Raw genomic sequence first — 16410 nt, 5'->3', positions numbered from 1 at the left:
GCTCACATTGTTTTAATTTTCCATTATGACTACTATTGTGTGTTGGTATCAATACCGTTACATCATATCATATCAATGATATTTGTTCTCGTTCCACAGACATGCTACTTGCCCCGCCCACACAAACACACACACACACACACACACACACACACACACATATTCAGATAACAGAAAGCTATTCACAGACTATATAAAACTTTAATATATGTTGTATCGGAAGCAATACAGTGGGATACTCCAATGCAGAGTGGAGCTATTTCATTTCTCATAAATTAAATCTGTAGGTGAACCCCGGTACCACCAGTTACTATTCTCCAAGCAATTGTAGTCATTGTTTGGTTATTGTGTGATTGTTTTTTGTCAAGTGTATTAGAATCCTATTGTTGAAATCAAAGCTATTGGGTTGACTGATACTATACACTGAAATAGTATTTCACATCATCATCAATACAACATAACTTGAAAAACCAGACATAGGTTATGTAGAAGTTATGTAATCTCTACAACCAATGAGGTGGTAAAAGGATCACATGTTGAATATGATATGTCTACAAATTCCCATGTGACAATAATTCCAGCATTTATATGTTACAGGTATATTAACACACTATTGTATGTATAAGCTGTACTAAAATAATAATAAAATCAAACATAAAGTAGTCTTTTGACTGTACAACAACTTGTTATGGACAAATCATGGAAATAATTTAAAACATTATTACAAACATAGGTTAACATATGTAGATTACTTTTGATCCCTGCAGACATACACTAGCAGATGAATGAATAATGAGTATGGATTTGTATTTTAAATAAAAAAACAAAACAAAACAAAACAAAAAAACAAAACAAAACAAATGAAGCACCACCCCATCCTTAAACATAGCAGCCTTTCAGTGATGGCAGCTCTTTCATGTTGACAATTATTATGATTTATAATGATACAAATAGTAATACAACTAGCTATTGTTACTAAAAACAATAGTATTAGTAATATAGTAGTAGTAGTAGTAGTAGTGGTACTATAAATAATATCCATATCCCTTTTTGTAAAAATAATTGTACATTCTACAATGTACAATTGTACAATGTTCACCCTCTGTATGGAGCCTAATTTACAGTGCAAGTGACAATGTCACTCAACAAAAATGATGTGAAAAGACTACATATGTGTTTTCTAGGGAATTTTAGACTTAGTCATATACAGTACATCTAAGATTTGAATGTTTTTGCAATTCAGTGGTATTCAGATTCAGTGGCCTTGTTGGCAAGTTAATGTTTTCAGCATCCAAAGTAGCTATCAGTGTCATATGCAAAATTTATAAAAATGTGACACAAAAATGTGTACTTAATTAATGGTTGGGGAGATGTAATTTCTGTTTTTCTGATCAAATCACGAAGGTTAAACAAGAAAAATCTGCTATTCAGGATTGTTATCTGTAGTTTATGAGACTTGAGCTAGTTATCTAATCTTAGTTATCTAGGTAATGGAGTTGCCATAGAAATGATGTCATTGCGATCTGAGCCAGTTTGTCATCAGTGACAGACAATGAGAGCCAGAAGTTGTTACTTCATAAGACCCTCTTCATTTCAGTCACGTGACACTAGTCGCCTGGACTATGAATTCACCTGAAGAGCAATCGACTTTCCTTTACTGGAACCTATGCATGTGGCATGTTGATCATTTTAAGGACTGCCAGATGACTATCACCTCTTTCTTTCTCCTTCTCCATCTCTCTTTCTCTCTCTTTCTCGTCTTCTTAGAGGAGCCTGCAGGCCGTGCTGCGCATGGGGAGGTTAGCTGGTAACCGCCTATACTGTTGCCTGAAACTATGCTTCTTGTTATTGAGCACCAGGCCAGCCGCGTTCTCCTCGCCACCAGCAGGGGGCGCCCCTTCTGCCGCGGTGCCCGAGTTGTTCTCCACCTTCCCGCCTTTGTTGTTCTTAGTCTTTTTGACCTTCTCTTTGTCTTGGGGCTCCGCGGCGACCGTGTTGTCCTCCGTGCTGCCCTCCGGCGCGGGGAGGGCTTCGGGCGGCAGATCTGTCTGCTCTGAGGGCTTGGCCTCGGCCTGCTCCTCGTTGGGGATGTTCAGGTTGGAGCTGGAGCGTTTGGTGTTGGTGCAGGTGGAGCTGTGGACGAGAGAGCACGGGGGAAAAAAAGCAACGCATTACATAATGACCCCTCTAGGCAAAATGCATTTGCGTTTTCTGATATGGTCTTTTTTGCATGGTTATGTAAAGGGGCCTTGGCCTCGTCCACCCACCCGTTGGAGCTGCGGTCCTCCGAGTCTTTCTGCTCGCTGCTGTACCTCAGTTCAGCTGGAGTCTTGAAGGAGAGATCCTTCTTCCCCTTCAGCCAATATGTCTTCATGTAGCCCTTTCCCTGTGGCGGGATGGGAGAAGAAGAAAGAGAACATTGTTTTTATCAGCTCTGTATCAACACAATGCTATCGGCATTGAGAATTTACTTCACACCCACACATTGTGATGTTAAATAAGTATACCAGTTGTGATTTATTGTGGCTTGTGTAATGGTTTTCTGCTCACCCATCACTGCTTATAGAAATGCATGTGGAAGGAGGGGTTGTACAGTACCTTCACAAAAATCTTTCCTCTCTCTTCAATAATGTATGGCTCATGTTCCAGGTGGTCCTTTGTGGTTTGGCTAATGTGGATTTGCATGCCCTGCAAAAGCAATAGAAAGCCTTTAGCTGTCGCAGGGCTATATTTCGTTTTAAACATTGTCTTGGCACGGCATCGCAAACTTTGTGGCAATAATGACATAGCTGATTATGAACAACGATGACCCACGCACCACTCCATTACTCTCCATCCGGGAGGCTGTGTTCACCGTGTCCCCAAACAAACAGTAGCGCGGCATCTTCAGTCCCACCACGCCTGCCACCACCATGCCAGAATGGATGCCTGCAAAGATAGAGCAACAAGAACACCTGAAACAAATCCAATGGTGGCCTGAGATAACCAGAGGACAAGAATGTAGCATCAAAATTGATTCAGATCTAGCTGTTTGATCTACACTAGCTGTTTGATCTAGCTGTTTGGATCTGCTGAAGAGGTTGTGCCTTCAGTTAAAATGCTGGTCAAAGTTGAATGTGGCTAGTAGATTTCAAATGCAAAAATAGTTATTTACTATTGAGTGGCTGGTGAATTTGACCATTTATCTGTCAGCGACTGGTCGATGTTAACACATGATTTAAATTCTCTTTGAACAGTCCACTAACCAACTCGGATCTGAATGTTGTCCCCAGTGGAGGGGTCCTTCAGGTGGTCAATAGAGCTCAGCATGTCCAGGGCCATGTCGCAGATGTGGTGGGCATGGAATGTGGTTTTATTGGGAACGCCCGCGACCACCATGTAAGCATCCCTGATGGTCTCCACCTGCACGCCACACGGGAAGGGTGTGTGGTTAGAACAGAACCCTTAGCAATGCAAACAGTTCAAATTCCTATGGTACGTTTTCCGCGCACAATGGGGGAAAGTGATCTTTGAGGCACGGCTGAGGCTCGGTCACCTTGTAGACATTGTGCTTCTCGCTGAGGGTGTCGAAGACGATGTAGATTTCATTCAGCATGTCCACCACTTGCATGGGTGTGATGTGAATGCAGATCTCGTTGAACTTGACCACATCGCTGAACAAGATGGTGACATCTGGAAATACCTGGAAGGAAAACACACCAGATGTGAGCTGGTGTCTAGACACATTATCAAGAGCTATGCTCTCTCATTATCTGTACTGTGCAAGCAAGCAAGCAAGACAGATATTTATCTCAAGAGAAATATTCTGATATGTGTTGATGGTCTTGATTTACATGAACTACACTAGTTCAGTGCATATGGGTAGTTTCACAGTCAAGGTAAGGGCTTTTTTACACAAGACCTAAAAATTGAACCTTCTTGATATATTATAATCTTTGTGATGTGCAATGACTTTGATGTTCACAGACATGTATGTGGATAATGTCAAGCACTTAACCTGATTGTGAAATTACCCTTAAGTCTCATTTAGTGAAAGGCAGTGAAGGCCCTGTCAGTGAATTCTATTATGTAACTCGGAAGTAATGGTGTGTGGTCAGTGTTTGGTGTGGTCAGAGGGCGTGTCTACCTGACAGGTCTCGAGAGCCGTGATGCCTTTGCGGAGCCGGTCGGCCACAGCTTTAGGGATCATGGCGTACAGCAGGGAGTCGCCTCTCTTCTTCTCCTCGTCCAGCTTCTTAATGATCTCTTGGAGCTGGGCATACTTCTGTTGCTCCTGTGGCAGAACATCATTGAATGACATAACGTTTCTCAGGCTGTCTACGTTACTCCACGAGAGGACCTAACTTCCTTACTCTGTGTGGACTGTGGAGGCCTTGGCACGTTTAGGAGCTTGCTTGTAAGATATGGTTTATGGTATAATAGGCCTATTGTGTGTGTGTGTGTGTGTGTGTGTGTGTGTGTGTGTTTGTGTGTGTGTGTGTGTGTGTGTGTGTGTGTACCTGGTCCAACGCCAGCTGAAGCTCAGCCGACTGCTGTGTGCCGGCTAGAATGAGTTCTCTGCTGGAGTCGTGTAGGTTCAGGTCGTTTACATAAACCCCCATTTTAATCATGTCCTCCACAGTCTCGATACTTTGTGGAGAGATAAGGTTGGAAAGACAGAGAGATGCATAGAGGGGGAGAGAGAGAAGAAGAGAGTTACTACCGATAGATTATTAAGGCTTTTGTTGAGTAGACTTCTTTCAAACATTTATCTAATACCTCCTTAGAGGAGCACTGTGTGCTTCTTCACATAATGACCTAAAGATGTATTTCTGTTCCTGTTATGATGAAAGAACTAATAATGGAGTTGTTGACAACATTTACCCAAAACAAAGATCATATTTAGTAGTAGCAAATCTGTGTGTTTATATTAATGGATATCTGATTCTCCCTTTTAAGTGTTGTGTTTTTTTTGTCAGTTTGAGATCTGAAATGACTTCATTAACCATCATAAGGACACAAACAAAAAGCGTGATATTTTCAAGGTTGAAAGTGGAAAAAAAGTTGGGTCTACACCTAACATGTCAAATTCTATGACATATACTGTAAGAGAAGCATAGTGGGACAACAAGTGAGAAAATAAAGTGCCACTGAGCCCCCACTGAGGCCCTTCAGAGAGAGAGACAAGGAGAGAGTAGAAGTGGCCCCAAAACGGGGAGAGACTGTTTGGAAACTTACATGGGCGTCCCCAGGAAGATGAGGGAGTCCCACTGGGGCACATACTTCATCTGGCCCTTCAGGTGAAGGGGCTTCTTCGGTGGCTCCCGCATGTCCTCGAATATGGTCTCACTGCATTTCCCTAGGCAGGAGCAAAATGAGACCATGGTTTTTGATTTGTATGCTGTGGTAACTTTTGTGTCGGGAAGGTGATATTTGTGTAAATAACTTTAATAGACCAATTTGGTTGATGAGAAGCTGGTCAAGCTCTGCAGCACAGCAAACACCCTTTTTTTTCCCTCCCGGGTGCTTTGTTTCCAAATCAGCCATAATATATTAGATTATTTCATTACCGCCCCTAGATAAATCTATCGTATTTGCCCCCACGCTCTGATTTGCAATGTGATTATTTTCCCTGTGATGTATCAGTGTTGGTGTTGGTGTTCCGCAGTGGAGGCCAGCTGAGGAGACCGTAGGGAACAAACACATCCAGCACTGTCTGGGGAAGAGCTGCTGGACACTCTCATCAGCCCTGGTCTGTGTGTGTGTGTGTGTGTGTGTGTGTGTGTGTGTGTGTGTGTGTGTGTGTGTGTGTGTGTGTGTGTGTGTGTGTGTGTGTGTGTGTGTGTGTGTGTGTGTGTGTGTGTGTGTGTGTGTGTGTGTGTGTGTGTGTGTGTGCGCGTGCGCGTGCGTGTGTGTGTGTTTAAGCGTAGGAGGAGGCAGGATGCGACTCTCACCGGTCACCGTCTGGAAGGCGAGCAGCTCGATGTCCTCTCCGCCTGAGTTGGTAGAGCTGTTGTACTGCGTGAGAGCACTGCTGTACTCCTGGTCCACCCCCTTCATGTCGTCCATGGCTTTGTCGTCTAGGAGGAGACACTGCATTTGTTCAGTGTGTGTCACTAACACAAAGGTCAAAGGTTAGCCAATATGTGCTTTCTCCGATTTTTCAGGTGATGACATATACATTTAGCCTGAGGCCGCTTCAAATGACCCAACTGCTCCTCCTAGTGCCTGGAGAGGAGCATTACGTTGTTGTCTTTAGTTTTTCTGACTGTCTCAGATGTCTAGACACAGTACACTTATTGATTTGTCCTGAGGGCTTCATCGTACGTATAAAAGAAGAGCCATACCCCGCTTCTCTTTCTTCGGTTTCTCAACCTCCTCTTTCTCCTCAGGCTCCTCTTTGCTGAGCTTTGGGATGTTCACCTTCTGTTTGCTCTCCACCACAGCTTTGGACAGCAGCTCAAACACATTGTTCAGGTGGGTGTAGATCTAAGTGCATGATATAAAATATGGAAAAGGTCTAAATGTAGGGAATATAGCCTGTGGAAAAATATATCACAATATATTTGGTCACGTTTGTTCTTTTGGGATGTTTGCAATGGGGTTCATTCACAACTTCACCTACATTGTCCCAGCTGAACTCAAGCATCGGCCGAATCAGGGTGAACTCCTCGTCGACCTTCTTGCCCTGCAGGTCGGAGAAGACTTCCTTGAGGCCGTCGCCGATCCGGTACATGGTCATGTCCCGGCGGAATATGACGCTGAAGGGGAACATGTCGAAAAAGATGCCCCTCTTCATGGGCAGTTTCTCGTAGCCAGGGGCCGTCTTCTGCTGGGGCATTCGATGCTTGAAGGCAGCATTGTCAAAGTTCATCTTGTACACCTGCAACACAATTGAGTTATGAGAGAGAGACTTGACGAAGGGCAAATTAAGAATTCTCATCTCTCTCTCTCTCTCTCTTTCTCGCTATTTCTCACTCTCGCTCGCTCTCATACCACGTATGTCATTTTCTCTGTCTCCTCCTTTGACAGAATCTCCACCTCGATATCTGTGTTGTAGAACTGCCGGCCCACTTGGGAGAGTTGCCCTTTGTGAAGGAGCACAGGAAATTACCACACAGCAGTGGGATGAAAAGGACAAATCACACACCGGCAGCGTAGACTACACTCTCATCCAACGACAGGGGTGTGGCGCACAAGTCACCCACGACAGCTGATTGACATTTCATCAGAATAACATATAAAATGGCCATTCACTGCATTGCTGGGCCGTGTCTATAATAAGCATTGTCTTCTCCCCTTGTCCACCCCCCTCCAGGGTACCTTTCACAAACTGGGTGAAGCCCTTCCTGGTGCTGCGGTAGTGCAGGGTCAGGCTGGTCTCGCACTCCTCCTCCACACAGAAGCTGGGCGGCTGCACCTTGGGGAAGGAGAAGCGGAAGTACTCGTGCAGGTTGTCCAGTTCGTTGATGAAATCTCGCACATTCCGGCCAAGCACCTGTTCGAAGGATCATGGTCAGTTCTTTTGGTATGTAATATCATCTTTATTATTTAGTTTTGTTTAGTTAATGTAGTTTATTTCTCTCAGGGACCGTGTGCAAAACATATTGATAACAGAGAGGAACTACCAGAAACGACCAGATTTACCACAAGCTACCAGATTTAGCTACTAGCTATACAATAAAATACAATAAAACAATAAAATAGAGTGGAAGTCTGACATCACCTTTGTTGTCAGTTTATTGATAATGATGAGGGTTGATCAGTGTCATAAAAGAATATACCTTCAGTATCCGCTCATAGCCATAATTCCCTATCCTCTTGACCATGTAGACCCCGAAGGCATACATCAACTCATCATGCGTCTTGCCCAAGACTTCCCCAGCTGCTTTTGCCAAGCGAAGGATGAGATTGTCACTGCAACGGAGTAAAATTGGTATAACCCTATAGCAGATCCTTCAGAAACATGACCTATGAAAATGAACAGATTTTTTTGAGGGGCAAGAATGAAAAACGTCTGGGGACTCCGAAACAGCAAATGTTATTTGCTTAATCTGCTTCGATGCCTGGCCTTTAAAAGTGTAAAGACCATTTGGGCCAGGGTTTCCAGATCCCCCTGTACATCTGCTGAACTCCATTATCCAATTTGAGAGGTAATCCAGCACTATATTACAGACCTCTCAAAGAGCTTGATGGGTTAAGGGAGGTTTAGTAAGGCAGTAACTGAAGTCTTTCGGAGGGAAGTCTCCAGAAGAATACAGCATGCCTTGTTTACATTTATCCTGTTGTCCTCCCCTTGCCCTCTCACAGTTGAAGGGTCTCAGATCAGAAGACTTAACCAAGAATGTGTTACTCTTTAAAGTGGCATTTGGTTATTCGCTAATGATGCGTGTTAATCGTTCAGGCAATTTTTAGATTGTTTTAAGGCTTATACTGCCATTTCCGTATGTTTCAGCTTTCCTTCCTCTTTCTCAACACACACACACACACACACACACACACACACACAAACCCAAACACACTTGTCTTATACGGATGATTGTTCTCACTCCACTGTAACTCTTTACTAATGAAGAAATATTCTATCTTTATCATAATCAACTTGTTATTAATTCAGACCAGAAAGGAGGATAAGTGTGGTTGCTTTACTTGTACATCTGGTGCCGGACAAACTTAAGGTGGGGTATCTCTGCGCGGGCCTCAATCAGTCTCCAGACGTCCTCCCCGTATGACTCATTGATGTAATCATTCACCGCTTCCAGATACAGCCCATACATCTTCAGGAGGCTGGGAAACCACCAGATTTCAGCCCAGGTTAACTGCTCTGTCAACGGAAGGCAGCACAAGCTTGGAATAAATGAGGTAATCATTTCAAAGTTGATAAAACAGTTGATAAAAACAACATGAAAAAAAAAACCCTTTCAATCTGTTCCTCAGAGGGTTTTCAGTTGAAAGGCTCAAAACCAACACAAATACTTTTAGATGACAATTGATCAGACTTAAGAGTAATTCTCTACAAAGTGTTGAATTAAATGGGGGGCTTTTGTCCCCAAGTTACCATTTGCTCAATGTCATTTTCTGTGCCACCGGAAATGCCTTATGAACACATGTTGTTTATGCAGCAGAAAATGTCTATAAATATTGTGTAAAACAGCTATCATAATAGCAATAACATAAATATTGTGACTGATATGCATGAATGTGGTTGTGGCATCGGTGATGCAGCAATGACACGTAACATAGATTTTTAAAATCAGTCCAACAGTAACTACTCCCACGGACACAACCATCAGCTATACCATCAGTTTAGCTCTCCACAAATTAAACTTTAAAACAATTCAGCCATGGATGAAAGAGGGGGAAATAAGGTGTTACTTACCTGCAGTTGCTCAGTCCAGTGTAATCCTAGCAGCCAACTGAGGGTGTCTGTGTCCGAATGGAGTTCCCCTCTCTCCACAGACACCTGTTCCTGGCACCTTTGCCTCTTGAGGTACTTCTCTGTCAGGACAACAGGAGCCCCGGGCTAAAATAAGAGAACCAGGGCCTGTTTGTGGCAGGTGTTAGCTAGCTTACCCAACAGCCTCACTTCTCTCACCTAACGCATAAGATAACAGGGAGCTATCGCAATTACAGGGATGTGCAAACTCAAGTCCGGGGTGCACAAACAATTTTGAGCGCACAGAAAATAACCTTTCTGGTCAAACATGAAATGTCTGCACACTCAGTGACAATGTGAACGAGATGTGTATTGGCAAACGTTTAGGCAATTTGCACATTTTTTTTTTTTTTAAAGATTTATGCCCAGTTTCCTTGGCACGTCCTTGAGGGTCACCTGTGGCCTTGCCAGATGAGCAGACCATGCCACAGACTGAAAAGAGGCCCTCGTACCTTAAACGGGATGTGTGACAGAAAAGCTCCATGTTTTCCACATCTGCCCGACTGACGATGCTAGATCACATTTAGTTGCCTGCTGTCTTAGCAAAAGACGTGCTGTGCATCACCATAACGCTCATCACTCAACAACATTTCCTCTCCCACACAGGAACAATCAAGCGCCAACAACACCAAACAAACAAACAAACAAATAAACAGTATTTCATATGCGTGCTATTTAGATTCCGCTTCTCTTTCATTTGCACGGGATGGACATTAACAGAAAGGCACACGCTGCATCATAAAAATCAGCTCTATCTGTTCCGATGGTGGCGTGCTGTCATCAGTAAATGAATCCCCATGCTGAAACAATGGCCTTGTTCCATGCTGTGCTGTAATAATGTCAGAAAATGTAATTTTCAATTTCAGACTACGCTTCCTCTCCTGCCTGCGAGTAATGTTCTGTGTACTGTCTGATTAAAATACTTTATTTCCCAAATGACCTTTTTTCCTAGCCTCGTAATGGATAAAATGATATTGATGTGATCATTATGTTGCAGTACCGATCAAAAGCTGCTAGGGGGCAGTATTGAAGCATAGTGAAAACTGATGTGGGATGTGGGATGTGGGGTGGGACGTGGGGTTTTTGCATCTAAAAAATGCTCTGCTGAATAACAGATGTAACTTCATCCACCTTCTGTCACCATATGTGTGTATGTGTCTATGTATACATGTGTGTTTGTGTGTGTGTGTGTGTGTGTGTGTGTGTCTGTGTGTCTGTGTGTGTACAGTATGTGTGTGTGTGTGTGTGTGTGTGTGTGTGTGTGTGTGTGTCATTGCTTGTGTTTCAAAGAAACTTGATTACTAGACAAGGCAATTAGCAACACCCCTTCCCCAACTGGCATCACACACACACACACACACACACACACACACACACACACACACACACACACACGATCACACTGCTGTGAGCCACAGTGATGTTATTGTGGGGGCTCAGCTGATAATTAGCACCCTCAGCCTCTTTTGTTTCCTGCTGGAGTTTGCTGCACCTCCACGCTCTGGCTCTCCTTGAGCAGATCCTGCCTGCTCACAAGCTGCAGGTGATTAGGTGCCTCAATCAAGGCAGATACCACACTAGAACAAGGAGTGTTGAAGGTGCAGTGTTTGGGACTAGTGTACTAGTAGGATAACTAAATGTGCAGTAGCTTGCTGGTAATTTAACCATATTCATATGTATGACTCGGTTGGTTTGGTCATTTTTCAAGATTCAAGAATCCAAAAGCTTTATTGTCTAATATGTTGCCATGAGGCAGAGTGTGTGTGATGTATCAGTACTTCAGTAGCATGAGTTTTGTGTATGTACTGTATTGGGAATGAAGGATTTGTTGTATGATGACGTTTTAGCCAGAGGCAATCTGAACCTTCTGCCTGATGACTCAAAGCCTTGGTGGAGGCATCCTGGATGACAAAGTTGGATTTTCTTTACACTGCTTGAATATAAAGATCAGATGGCTGTTTTTGTGGAATGCCTATGATCTTTAAAAAGATCAGATTTCTCAGCCAAGTATACTTGTGTAAACAAGGAATTTGGTATCTGCATTTGTCCCATCTGTTGGTGAACACACACACAGCACACAATGAATACACAGTTGAAGCACGGTGAGCTGCCTTGATACAGCGGCGCTCAGCCAATGGCCTGCCTGGCTATCTAGCCAGCTTTCTTCTTTTTGTGTAGTTTACTACTGAACCTACAAACAGTTATCCCTCTGCTGTGAACTACCTTTGACCAGCCCCTCCATCTTTTTGCTTCAGTCCTTGATGCAAGCCAAGAGTAAATACAAGGTGTGAAAGTCAAGCTTCAGAAAGTAGAGCTCCTACCATGTATTGTTTCTACCGGTGCATTTAGCAAAAGTGATTTCACTAATTTGCTCATCTGCTGTACCTGGCTGAGGAGTTGGACTTGTTAGATTCGTCTGATTTCAATGGTTGGAGCAAATGTGTGGTAGGACTTTTGCTTTCTGAACCCAGACTTTTACAATTCTTCTATCTACTGACATAGAGATGACGTTTAAAGAAATTTAAAGTATACATGTTTTATTTACTAAGCACTTTGAATTTGATCATTTTTTGCAAGGTAATTTGAACCACTTTTCTGGGTAGCTTTTGCTACCCTATACATGTCTCTCTAAGGAAGCTTTATTGTAGTTTAACTACAATAAGGGTGACTGTATACTGTATGTCAGACTATAATTGGTTTTGGCTGAGATGTTTTTATTTTTTATTTTTAAAGAATAGTGTCAGCCTCTCAAGTCATGAGTGGTTAGGTTGTCACCTGCTGTTAGAGGCAACATCAAAAGTCACACCTGCCATATGTTAACTGTTACTTATTGTGCTTGAAGAATAATCATAACACAAAACCATACATTATCACAAGAACAAACAGTTGTGTTTTTCTGTTGTACACTAGCCTGGGTGTTCCCATGCTGCCTAGCGCATGATTTGATTCACGCTGCTAAGGAAGCCTGGAAACTACCGCTCTAATTTTTGCCTCAGATAGGGGACCCATCACAGAACAGAGGGGAAAGCAAGACGATGATGAGCTATGCACAGACGCATTTGATAGACATCCATGGCGCCCAATAAATGGATCTGGGCATTTTTTGAAAAACGAGAAAATGAACGTTTGGTTCCCAGACCACGTTTCATTGAGAAGTTGTGGTGCTAGCCAGGCTAGTTGTACACAGGAAATATGTTAAATTCATTATGCTATTGTTGGTTTGGGACTTTCCACAATGGTCAATCAAAAAGCTAGCTAAATGAATACTGTACAATTAATTTAGACTGGACTGAACACATTGATTCTGTGGCTATACTGTAGGAGTCCATATTGCATATTTATGATCAGTTTATATGTCAATCACGCTCTAAGATCAGTCAGATTCAGCCAGCCATTAAACAGAGCTGAGCCGTGTTGAAATGTTGCAAAGTCACCAACTGTCAGAACATGCATCAATGCGTGTGATCCTTGAAACCATGGGGTGGTGGTGGGCTGCTTTGTGATGGTGTTCCACTAGCTGAAGTGTAGGTCCACAGGGGGCAGGTTTTCTGCTTGATGTGTGAAAAGCATTTTATCCTCCGCTAATCCGGCTCTTTCTCTCCTATCTTTCTCTCAGGTGACCCTGACAGATGGACCATAGAGCCCTCACAGAGGAAAGGGTTAATGCTTTGGCTGTGTAGGCACTTCAAATGCCACACAGTGCAACCTTTCAATCCGAGTCCAACCAAAGCGCAACGCTGGCAGAACACGGATTTTCTTTGGTAAAGTTACATGAAGTGACACGCTATGTGCTGGTAAAAGTGAAATAATTTGAAACATGTTGATATGATTAAGCATATGTTTGAGAATATTGTGATGAGAAATGTCTCTAGCTAATTATAACACCCAACTGTGTAGTTAATTTGAATTCCAATGAGTTCCACATGCATCTGTAGTTTTTGTCCATTCTGGCTGTTCTTCCTGCCTGCAGTCGGTAACCACTGACAGCATTCAAAAAGATATCAACAACCACTGTAAAAAAATTAGCACCGCCAAGACCAAATATATTTGGCATCTGACAAGCTATACAGTACATTCTTTTTCACATTAATTCTGATTTATTCAGAACCTGCAGTACGTATTGGGGTTTGCAGCCAACTCATCTTGCAGAAAAAAGCCAATATTATAACATTAAACAAAAAAATAAAATAAAAAATACCAGTCTTTTCCAAATATATTCACATCCTGACATGAACCTTTAATGGCACATTTGTACATTATTGAATGTGGTGTGTGCAAAGAACACTTTTCACTATGTCTAATTTAAACTCAAGGATAGACTTAATCAGTGGTGTGGTACATTGGTTCTCCAACTAGGCCAAGATAGGATTGGAGAAGCCGGTTTAATAGGAACGTGACCGCACAATGGCGCTGGGGATGATTCACGCGCTGTAGAAAATGAGAATCCCCCCAGCAGTCTGAGGCTCTGGCTATTGTGCCCATGAAGTTGAATGCTTCATACAGGTCTGTATCTGGCTCCCATCTTGCGATTCTCCCCCTCAGTGTCCCTGGCGATTCAGCATTGTGCCGAGTCTTTATTTCGCAATCCCATGATGCCGCGCTCTTATTGGTTTTACTGTGCACACAGCGCCATGCAGGACTCTGTCTGAATGTTAACGGATATTGTGGTGGTGTTTTTTTTTCTCTTCTCCAACATTGTGGGTCTAGTCTCACTCCGATTCTCTCTCACCCTCTCGCCTCCCCTCGTCAGTCCCTTTCCTCTTGTCTGTCTCCATACCCCCTATCTATCAGTCTCTCTGTCTGACTGTCTATATATCTGTCTTTCTCTGACTGTCTATATAGCTATCTATCTGTCTGTCTGTCTGTCTGTCTGTATGTCTGTATATTTGTCCATCCATCAATGATTCCGTCTCTATATTCTATGCACGCCGCCTCGGTCTCCTGTTCTGCTCTCTCTAAGTAATAATGTAGCAGAATGTACAGTTGAGGGTCCCACTGTATACTAATTCCGCTCTCTTATCTTCCGTCCTCCTACTGCATTAGCTTAATGGGATCTCCCTCCATGTTCTGAACACGCCGCCTGCCCATTGACTGCCCAGGCTGTCTAACCCGGTCTGATTTGCTTTCGCCTTGCTTGGGACAGAGCAGGCTAATAACTCAGACACATCACAGTGACCCCCCCCAACCCCATATCTCTTACAGAGCAGGTTTTTGGCCATTCCTTATTCCAAACTTTGGGATGGGCTCAGATGAGACCTCATGAAATCAGCCAAATTACAACCATAAAAACGGAGTCATAATGGAGCCAGGCTCTGAGTGGGGAAGAGAAAGAAAGAAAGAATGACAGAGAGAGAGAAAGAGAGAGAGAGAGAGAGAGAGAGAAAGAAAGTGGATTCAGGAACTAATGCATAAATATTCCATTAACTTTGCGATGTGCTTTAACGGTACATACTTGTCTTCAGTCTGCTGATTTGGAAATGAAATTACACCATGAAGAAAACAGACGAGAAAAAAAAGAAAAGAAAAGAAAAAGAAAGGCACCGTCTCCTTATTCCATTTCCACCCTCGATTCCTTTTTCCGCCCTTCGCCTTATCAAGGGTGACACTAATCCAATTGGAGCCCTGCTAGTGACAGCTCTAATGTGGTTATGTATACTGATCGCCTGCAGCATATTCACACAATACCTTTTGCATACCATACCATCTTTATGCTACAGAATAACCATACACCGATTAGGATAACTGCACACCATTCCCATTGCAGTTGCATATGCCTCCGTGGAACTCTTATTGGGTAGCATGACAAATCCCCCCCCAGGAATCTTATAAGTCCACCATGTCATAGTGACAAAGCTGAGGTAGGCAGGATGCCACATGGTTCTTCCATACAGGAAGCTCCTCTGTGAGACAGAGGTAGGTGTGGGGACGCTGCCTACTGTAGTGTGAAGCCCCTGTGTGTGATTGACTCGGTGAGGCTGTCAAGTTAGACCCAGGGATATGCTATGCTGTGCTAATCCTGTCATGACTCAGAGTGAGTGTGTTGTTTTGACTTACGACTGTAATACTCATTGTGGTGTTCCTCTGGTACAGGGTTTCCGGGGGTATGAAGAATATAAATTACTCGGCGTTTGAGAGTAATTGGACAAATGTGGAGTGTGAATTTTACACGAGAGGACTGTAAGCTACGTTTCAAATCCATTAGTTGCAGACAAACAAATCAGCTAATAGCCATGAAAACAAAGAGGTCTCCATAAGGCTGTACTTTATGAACATTAAATAAATGATTGAGGTAATATCAAAGAAGCAATAACCTCAGTAGTCATTAGAGCATAATGTTGTGCATGGCGAGGTTAACGGTTACTTTGTAGTGGTAATGTTTGATTAACAGGTGCAGTATTCATTTGGAATAGAGTAATATGTTATTAGAACAACCCATACATTTTAGTATTAAAGATTGTTTCTTTTAATTGTTCTGTTGTTTATTCAGGTTAACAACAGCTTTTGAGTTTGAGTCTGCAAAATGTTGAAATTTGAGCCAATGAAATTACACCTGTTATGGCTCTGTGGTCCTGACAACCTGTCAATTGTCTGGAATTGTTTATGGTTGATCTGAGTCACTGTGTGTGTTTGCCAGTTACAGAGCAAGAACTATGTGTGAGTAGTTTTTTGTTTGATTGTTTGTTTTTGAAGCACTCTGAATGGACAGAGGATTGCAAGGAACAGTTTACTGACTTTGACTGAAAGTTTTTTGGTTTAGAAACATGGACTGCCACTCAAACAAACATTTGTGCGTATAAGTTGATGTTAAATGGTTATAAATGATGATACATGCATTTAAGCTAAGTCATAGCCAACATATTTGGCGACTTAGCTTTTACACTTCGACTGAGAGATCCTGAGCGGTTTTGTTAGACATGGGCGCGAAAAGCAAAAACGGCAGAAGTAAACATAGCGCAGACATATCACTGTCCATCTTCTCCTCACCCTGTCTGCCC

At 42.9% G+C, this 16410-nt stretch overlaps 1 protein-coding gene across 1 annotated transcript; it reads right to left on the bottom strand.

The window, feature by feature from the left end:
• Positions 1 to 1763: 1763 nt before the first annotated feature.
• LOC134083366 (soluble guanylate cyclase 88E-like) lies at positions 1764 to 8636 on the bottom strand. Its single transcript, XM_062539694.1, has 16 exons — positions 8629 to 8636; positions 7764 to 7896; positions 7303 to 7477; positions 6976 to 7067; positions 6605 to 6862; positions 6327 to 6468; positions 5934 to 6059; positions 5218 to 5338; positions 4500 to 4629; positions 4127 to 4273; positions 3536 to 3682; positions 3246 to 3402; positions 2819 to 2928; positions 2599 to 2688; positions 2268 to 2386; positions 1764 to 2133 (listed from the first exon to the last, which is right to left on the bottom strand). The coding sequence occupies exons 1-16, from the start codon at positions 8634 to 8636 to the stop codon at positions 1764 to 1766; spliced, it is 2325 nt and encodes a 774-aa protein (XP_062395678.1).
• Between the last annotated feature and the right edge of the window lie 7774 nt (positions 8637 to 16410).

The sequence above is a fragment of the Sardina pilchardus genome, chromosome 6 (assembly GCF_963854185.1).
Source record: "Sardina pilchardus chromosome 6, fSarPil1.1, whole genome shotgun sequence".
Taxonomy (NCBI): domain Eukaryota; kingdom Metazoa; phylum Chordata; class Actinopteri; order Clupeiformes; family Clupeidae; genus Sardina; species Sardina pilchardus.
Note: the sequence above shows the minus strand (reverse complement) of the source record. Positions and strands in the feature narration are given on the sequence as shown.